At 64.9% G+C, this 8,436-nt stretch overlaps 3 protein-coding genes across 3 annotated transcripts in view; 1 reads left to right on the top strand and 2 right to left on the bottom strand.

Moving 5' to 3' along the window:
* Positions 1-1,660, bottom strand: part of MNEG_10284 (putative Meiotic recombination protein DMC1 like protein) — a gene marked incomplete at both ends in the record, with an annotated part of 3,121 nt that extends 1,461 nt beyond the window's left edge. Inside the window, 4 exons of the mRNA XM_014041242.1 lie at positions 311-424; positions 720-787; positions 1,374-1,447; positions 1,623-1,660. Coding sequence (XP_013896696.1) covers positions 311-424; positions 720-787; positions 1,374-1,447; positions 1,623-1,660 — 294 coding nt within the window. The remainder of the gene's footprint in view (positions 1-310; positions 425-719; positions 788-1,373; positions 1,448-1,622) is intronic.
* Positions 1,661-2,245: 585 nt separating this feature from the next.
* MNEG_10285 (hypothetical protein) lies at positions 2,246-7,137 on the top strand (the record flags this gene model as incomplete). Its single annotated transcript, XM_014041243.1, has 11 exons — positions 2,246-2,372; positions 2,540-2,674; positions 2,992-3,140; positions 3,443-3,598; positions 3,882-3,956; positions 4,241-4,313; positions 4,753-4,850; positions 5,301-5,367; positions 5,668-5,872; positions 6,366-6,492; positions 6,736-7,137. The coding sequence occupies 11 exons, from the start codon at positions 2,246-2,248 to the stop codon at positions 7,135-7,137; spliced, it is 1,614 nt and encodes a 537-aa protein (XP_013896697.1).
* Positions 7,138-8,058: 921 nt separating this feature from the next.
* MNEG_10286 (hypothetical protein) lies at positions 8,059-8,385 on the bottom strand (the record flags this gene model as incomplete). The annotated part of the gene is made up of 1 exon (XM_014041244.1): positions 8,059-8,385. A coding segment is annotated over one exon (327 nt), but the record flags the coding sequence as incomplete, so codon positions are not given.
* Between the last annotated feature and the right edge of the window lie 51 nt (positions 8,386-8,436).

The raw sequence follows: 8,436 nt of genomic DNA on the forward strand, positions 1-8,436 counted from the left end.
GTGTGTATGTGTATGTGTGTGTGTGTGTGTGTGTGTGTGTGTGCATGTGTGTGTGTGTGTGTGTGTGTGTGTGCATGCATGCATGCGAACCGCCTCGGTGTCTGAGAGCCCAGTACGTGTGTGCTCCTCCCGCCTCGGCACGGCGACCCCTCCTTTTGAAGCAGGCTCCGAGGCGAGCCCTCATGCAGCTTACAACTGCCTGGCGCACCCCACGCAGCGCCTCCCTGTCGCGGCCCCTGAGCCCGTGCCTCCCGCAAAACTGCCCTCCTGTCGCACCCTGCCCCGCCGCGCCCGCGGGGCCCCCGCCCACCCTAAGCATGCAGTCCGTGCCGGTCTGCCAGTCCCCCACGCTGGTGACCTTGCGCGCCGCCTCCAGCATCTTCTCAGCCTTGGCCTCGCTCAGGCCCTTGACCGCGTGTAGCCGCTGCAGCGGGCGCAGCCGGTCAGCATTGGTGGGAAAGGAGGGTGGTGTTGTTGTGGTCTGAACAGACCAGCTTGCAAGATCCCATGCAAGACCAGCATGCGAGCCCCAGCGACTTTGCGGGCCCGTGCGGCCGCCCCCCCATCGGAGCGCCGCCGCATGCGCGGGGCCAACAGCGCGCATGCAAGCGTGCAGGGGCGCCGGCCAGCGCGGGCCGCTCGCGCTGCGACTGGCGTGCCGCCTGCAGGCGCTCGGCCCTGCTGCCAGAGCCCTTCGAGGGTGGCCTGCCGAGCCCCACCTTCCGCGGAAACATGATGAGCGACTCGCAGGTGTGGAACCCGCCCTCCTTGGCTTTTTTGATGTCGGCTGGGGGGTCGGGCAGGGCAGGGGCGTGTGTGCGCGATTTGGCGGCATGCGAGGGGCGCGGCATTGGAGCTGCATTGGCCAGGGGATGTGACGCGATCAAAGAGCATGCATGGTCTCAAACGTTGCACGGTGTTCCCCACGTTCCGCTGTTGAGGAAGGCCATGCGGGGCACGTGTCAGGTGTTGATAGGTGGAGGGGTGCATGCATGTCCACATGAGCGCCGACGTGAAGGGCTGGTGGGCGCCGACATGAAGGGCTGGGGGACCATGCGGGCATGGCATCCTCCGCCACATGGGGCAAAACATGTGTTGCTGTGTGGCATTTCAAGGTGCAGGTGAAATGCACAAGGGGCGCATGGTGAGGGCATGCGGCGCATGCACGCACGCGTGCGCATGGGCGCGATTGTGCCGCCATAATCCTCATGCTCTCTCCATTACCGCCGGCCGGGCGCTGTGCAGGCTTTCCCGCGGCAACAACTACGCGCCAATCCCCTGCCGCTGCAATGAATGGCCCGTGTACGCGAAGGCGTCTCGGCCTGCTGCCCGCCCAAGGGTCCCTGGTGTTGTTCCCTCCAAAAGCGGCGCACCCGCGCCAATGCCAAACTCCTGCAGCTTGTGGATGTCAGAGAACTCGTCCTCCATGGCCTCTCCCTCCTGCATCCTGCGCAAACAGATGGTGTCAGGGGCGGAAAGGCGATGAGGGGTGGGGTGAGCCGGCCGCGGGGTGGGGTCAGCAGCGGCTGCCGCATTTCAAACGGCCGCGCATGGCGCCTCCCAAGTCGGCGAAAGCTGGCCGGGCTCCGTGTCCCTGCAGTGCAGCCGCGCGCCATGCTTACTCCATGCCATGGTTGGTGACAGCTGCATCTGTGGCCATGGTGGCGGCCGTAGGTGATTCGGCTGCCGGTGTCGGGGGTTGGTGTTCGGTTGCTGCTGCACCGCTGCCTTGGCGACGAACCCCGCTGCAGGCACCACTATACAGCGAGCGAGCTGGATTATCGCGTATTACTGTTCTGAGATCTGTTCCTGGGCTGGCGATTGGCGGGAGGATGGACGATGTGTCGGGCCTTGTCCTTGAACAAGAGTGTTTCGGAGCTCTTGTGCAGCGGGAGGAGAAAGCAGAACCCACAATGTAAACGGTATAACATCTACAACAAGAAATGTGACCAACATACCAGGATGCGGACGCAAGCAAGGAAGCAGCGCACAAGTCACCAGATGTCACTCGAGCCATCCCTGCGGCCTGCCATGTACGCCTAGACTCGACAATTGATAATGATAGGAACTAATGAAAAGTGTTAATATGGATAAGCAACTAACGGACTTCACGTCCAATCAGATCAGCCATCATCAAGAGCCACAGCGTCGAATCTGGCCCCTTCGACGGCATATGATGTATTGATATCACTCATCCAGTAGATCCGTGAGGGCTCGCCGACCCTCGGGGCGCAGCAGACGCATCATGTCGGACCCAGCGTCACCGTCGCGGCGCGGCATCGACCTGCATGACCCGCACCCCGCACTGCAGCACATCGACCCCTCTACCGCCTTTTTGTATGCCCCGCACACCGTCTCGATGCTTCTGGCAGGTGAGAAGTTTGATCTTGCTATTTCCCACGACGCCAGCAGCGGCGACATGCGACCTGTGGGCCATCAATGGGACATCCAGCCTTTGTCAGCGGCCTGGAAACCATGCGAGCTGGAGCCCACCGAACCTGCAATCACCTTCTTGACGCCGCACACTCGCTCTCGCCAGGACTCGTGCTGCTCGCCCACTTTGGGCGCGTCCTCGACCCCCCGCCGCCGCTGGGCGCCGCGACGGCGGCCGCCGGCGGGTGGTCTCGGTCGGACGCCGCAAACGGCGTGTGGGCGGCGGTCCTCGTCTTCCTAGGTGGGGGCTGCCCCCCTTGTAAATCACCTTCCCTGCACGGCAAACAGGGCCAGGCGCGACGGCCCGCATGCTGGCCACATGTGGGCGCCGCCTGGCTCGCCACGGCCGCCCATGCTCCGAGCCCCTGCGTTGCCGCCGCGAGGGGTCGCGGATATGGGTTTCCTCCTCTCCAGCCTCGCTATTGTAGCAACTACACCTTTTCCGCCGCTTTGCCTCTAAAACATCTCCCTAAATGCTAGTGAACAATCACACGCATGCGCGCGCACACACACACACACACACACACACACACACACACACACACACACACAACCCAGGCTACTCGGTCGTCCAGGGCCCGCGCACCTCAATGGTGCGGCCCCACCCCGCCGTGTGGCGCCTTGTGCACGGCCTGCTGGTGGTTTACGTCCTGCTGCTGGTGTTCCTGCTGTTTCAAAACGTCGACGAGGCCCGGCAGTTCCTGAGGGTGAGGAATCTGCGGGTTTTTGGGGCGGCGGGGGCGGGAGCGGAAGTTGAGGGGGCGTTGTATCTCGGCCGGCGGGGCATCGCAAGAGCGTGGGTGCACAGGGCGGCCAGGGGCGCCTCAGTTTCCAGAAGAGGGTCGTAGGGGTGGGCAGATCGATCACCGGTCAAGGTGGCGCCGCGCGGGCTGCTCTTTCTTCCCCGCTGCGCTGCCCAGTGCGCAGTCGCTTCGAGCCTGCTGCCGCTCCATGCCAACGGCCAACTGCCAGCCGCCATGCGCCCGCCATCGCCCGTGCCGCCCCGCAGCACCTGTCGCCGTCCCTGGGGGAGGAGGTGTCGTACCGCACCTATGCGGCCGACTGCCGGCTGTACATCCCCGGGGCCGGCGTCAATTGGCAGGCGCTGAGGGGCACGGTGTGGGACGAGTTTGTGATTGCCCACACCCTGGGCTGGTGGGCCAAGGTGCGCCGTTCAACCGGGCTGGCAGAAGCCGCGGCAAGTTTGCTTTGCCGCATGGGCTCCGGTCTGGCCACGGGCCGCACCGCGGCTCGCGTGCGGCGCGGCGCGGCAGGCGCACGCCGTACCCGGCGCGGTTGTGGGTGTTGCAGGCTCCTCGGCCCGCTTGCGTGCTGAAACCGGCAGCTGATTGCTGCAGTAGCACCTCGCGTGCTGTCTGTCTTGGCGACCGCCCTCGCACCCATATGGAGCAGTCCCCCCTGATGCTCACGCCTGTGGACTGCCGCAGGCGCTGGTGCTGCGCAACCGGCTGCTGCTGTGGACAGCCTCCATTGGGTTTGAGCTATTGGAGCTCACCTTCAGTGTGAGGGCCCCGCGCAGGGGGGAGGTTTGCTTGATCCGCATGCTGGTGATGTCATGGTGACGTCATCAACAGTCGAGTCAGTGCAAGCTGAGCATCAATAAAGCCTGTCAGTTTCCGGTCCTTTCTCTCATCACGGGCATTGTCGTTCTTGACATGGGGGCCAGCGGCTGCATATGAACCATTCATGTTCATCCCGACACCCCAAGGCCCGCACCAGCCCGCCCGAGAACCCCCTTCCCCGCCTGCTAGCGATCCACAACCCTCCCTCCTACCCAAAACCCCAGCACTACCTCCCAAACTTCAATGAGTGCTGGTGGGACAGCTTCATTCTTGACATCGCGATCTGCAACTTCATAGGTGCGCTGGATTCCCTTTTGTGTTGTGTCGCGGCGTGCGCCTCGTCAGGCTGAATCGGCCATCTGCATGCACGTGGCCCCAAGCTAGTTCCATACGCGAGTAAGGGGTCCTTTTGGTGTGCCACCTGCTGCTGGCCTCAGCTTCTGACAGCTTATTTCTCTCCTTTGGAAACCCGTAATGTGGTTTCTGGCTCGAAGTGCATCACGGAATTAATGCGATGCACTTGCCCTCTCTCCCTTCCTCACAATGCGCACGCGCACACACACACACACACACACACACACACGCACGCACGCACGCACGCATGCACGCACGCACGCACGCACACACACACACACGCCTCCTCACAACACGAAATCACATAACATCACACACACATGACACACAACACACACACACACACATCATACACACGCACACGCGACCCGTCCCAACCCAGGCATCACGGCGGGCATGGCCACTGTGGACTGGATGGACTCAAAGTACAAGCGGTACAACTGGCAGGGGCTCAGCGAGCTCGACACCCTCACCGCAAAGGTGTCTGCCCGCTGCATGTTGTCATTGATGCATGTCAGCATGTGGTATCGCACGATGGCTGCACATACATTCAATCCTGCCGCTTGCTATGCAGCCAGCCGCGCACCAGCCGAAAGCGCTGATTGCAAATCGCTCACAGCCCTGGCGCTCCCGGCACAGCTCTGTGTTGATGCCGCTGGCTGCAGGCACAGCTCTGTCTTGATGCCGTCGGCTGCAGGCCTGCATTTCATGACCGCGGCGGAAGCGTCGTTCCTTCCGATCTCCTTGCTCCGCCCTGCGTGTGGCTGCAGCGGCAGGGAGCCCACATCCTTGAGGCGTTCTGCCGACGCCCTCCCCCCCCCCCTGCGCCTTGGCCCCAGCCTTGGTCCCAGTCATCGCCGCGTGCGCCACGCCCGCACGCGACGGCTTCGACGCCCGCCCTCCGTTGCCCCCTTCTTCCCCAAAAACCAGGCGAGACGGTCCGTGGCGCAGCTGCTGCCCTACTCCTGGACGCGGCTTGAGTGGATGGTCTTCAAGAGTGAGCGCGGCGCAGGGGCCTCGGCCGGCCGCTTCATGGGACTGTGGGCACGCACAACGCCTCAGCACCTCCCTCCCCAGCGGCGGCGACGGCCCTCGCTGCTGCCCACCCCGCGGCCTCGCGGCAGCGGTTGCAATGCAGTGCCGGCCACCTGCGGCCCCACCCCCCCGCGCTTCCGCTTTTGAGCCATCTTCCTTTCCCCGAGCCGCCCTCCGTCCCTCCCTCGCGCCCCGTGTCGTGCGCCCGCCTGTGACTTCGCACCGCCCCATCTTCTGATCCCTTGCCCCCGCCCGCGCCCAGGCCCGCGGCGCTTCCTGCAGGCGATGCTGCCCGTATTAGTCATGCTTACTTTCGAGCTCAACGTCTTCTTTCTGAAGTACGCGCTGTGGGTGCCGCCCACCAACCCCCTCAACACGTACCGCCTCCTGCTCTGGTGCGCATCCGCGCGCTTGTCGGGCGGGCAACGGCGGGAGGCGGTGGGACGCGGCGCGGCGGGGCGTGGCGGGTGCGGGGTGGGGGGACCGCCGAGCGGCGCAGCCGCGGGCTTCCCGTGCCGTGTCGTGTCGTGCGGCGGGGCTGCAGGGCCGCTCCGCTCGAGGGCCGCGCGAGGCGAGCTGTTCGGACGGGCCTCGGCCGCGTGGTGGTGTCAACTGCAGCGTTACATTCCTTCACGGGGACCTGACCTGTGGCGGGGGGTTTTGACCAGAGTGACAGAATGGAGCCGCCCTGCCCATGTACATGTAATTCCCCCTCCCTCTTAACACACACACACACACACGCGCGCGCACGCACAGACGCACGCACACACATGCACACGCACACACCCATCCATACAAACACACACACGCACTCACACACCTATACACACTCAAACACACACACTCTCTCAAACAGTCACACACGTACACCCCTGAACCCACACACACACTCACACACACACTCAAACAGTCAAACGCACACCCCTGAACCCACACACCGACCCCCAAATCCCGCCAAAGGTTTCTCTGCGCCCTGCCTGGCGCGCGCGAGTATTGGGAGTTCATTGAGGGCCGCAGCGGCGACGCCCCCGCCTACGGCGCCTGGCGGTTCAGCAAGCTCGGGACCTTCGCGTGGCTCGCCATCGCGGTGAGAAGCTGCGGGGAAGCTCCGCTCCGTCCCCGGCGTGCTGCTGCCCTTGCCTCGCCTCGCCGCTCCCCAAATCGCATGCGCCGGACCCTTCTCCATGGTGGCCACGCGGATCCACTCTGCACAGTTTTGGGCGGTGCGCATGCTTTGCCGGCAAGCACGGCAGCAAGGCTCAAGGAAGTCGTGGATTGTGCACCGCACACGTCCTCTGGGCGTTCGCGCCGTGAACTTCACGCCGCGCAGATGACGGCGCTGGAGACGATGCTGTCCGTGAAGTTTGGGGCGGGGCTGTACACGCAGCCCTGGCCCAGGGCGGTCAAGGTGGCCTGGTGCGCCGCGGCGGCGGTGCTGGTCGGGGCGCTCTCCGGGTGGCAATTCAGCCAGTGGCGGCAGCGGCGGCGGCCAGGGGGCGATGAAGCCACGGAGCGGCGGCAGCAGCAGCAGCAGCAGCAGCAGCAGCAGCAGCAGCAGCAGCAGGGCCCTGAGCGGCAGCAACAGCGGGCGCCCACGCCAGGGCGGACGCGCCGGCAGGAGCAGGTGGGCAGGGCCGAGGCGCCTGCCAGCTCTGGTGTGCCTGGGACAGAAAGTGATTATGGGACACCCTCCACGCCTCTACATCTGCGGAGGCCGCGGCCGGGCGCCTAGACTGGCAGCCTTTCATACTGAACCCCCTCCCTTGCCACGCAACCACTGTGCATTGGTGCATCATCTTTTCACAAATCTTGGCGCTCTGTGCAAACCAACCCTGTGTTTGGTTGTTCAAAGTCACCTGCTGGAATGGATGGGCACTGGTGGGAAATATTCAGTGCTGAGCTGATGCCTTAGGACACACATCCACGCGAGCGGTGGCTGGCAATAGGAACAGCGGCACTTGTCAGCCATGCACGGGCAGCTGCCAGGCCGTCAGCTCCCAGGCAGCTTTCAGAATATCACCTGGCCTCAAATGGCCTTGATGTGAGGTTACAGATGCGATGCAGCTGACAGATACAACGGGTCTCCTGCGACACTGTCGGGCTATGCAACAACCAATGTGTCCGATGCAAGCCAGCTGCTGGAGGTGCAGCTACGCCGTGCGAGGCAGGGACAGCAGGCAGAGTGAGTAACCTGTGCATCCCTTGGGGAGTGACGTGTACAATCAGCAGGACGTGTACATTCAGCATGGTGAGGTGCATTAAGGAACGGGGCTGCGCTGTACGCGCAGATGTGCAGTGCGGCCTGCGACTCGTTGCCGCGGGCGGCCGCGACGGCCCGTGTGCGCTCAGAGCAGGGAATCGCGCGGGCCGCCAGCCTTCCACCCGGCAGCAACCACAACAATGACCGGCCAGCCGCTGCTCGCATGCAGGGTGCCCGCTCGCAAGCAGGCGGGGTAAGGGAGGTGGGGGCGAGAGGTCTGAGGGAACACAGACCTGGCAGCCCGGCTGGCCGCGGGCAGCCGGCTGCAGGCAGCCAGCGCGCTACACCGCGCCTGCCGACTCTTCTGAGCCGGCGGCGGTGTGCGCGCGGCGCAGAGGGGACAGACCCCGCAGAAAACTCGTGTGCAGCGTCGACCGACTGCAGAACTTCAGATCAGAGGTTGTGGGTCCTGCAGACATAGCGCATGAAGACACCCCTGCCCCGGCCGCCGCCGCCGCCGCCCGGCCCCTTGGCCGCCGCCCACCCTGCCGCGCCCTTGCTGCCGCCGCGGCCGCTGTTCAGGTCATGGCACAGCAGCTGGGCCTGCGACAGCAGCCCGCTGGGACCCATGGCGTAGCACCCGACCTGCAGTGGGCCGCCGCGGCCTTCCCTGCTGACGTCAGCGGCGCTCGACGCGGGCAGCTGCCGCAGGGCCGCCAGCCAGTTGCTGACTAGGCGCGCCAGGTCGGGCCGGCCGAGGTGCAGGCGCCGGGCCTCCTCCTCGCCGCCCGGCGCGGCGGGCGGCAGCAGCAGCGCCCACGAGCCGGGCGC

Source organism: Monoraphidium neglectum, assembly GCF_000611645.1.
Source record: "Monoraphidium neglectum strain SAG 48.87 unplaced genomic scaffold scaffold02255, whole genome shotgun sequence".
Taxonomy (NCBI): Eukaryota; Viridiplantae; Chlorophyta; class Chlorophyceae; order Sphaeropleales; family Selenastraceae; genus Monoraphidium; species Monoraphidium neglectum.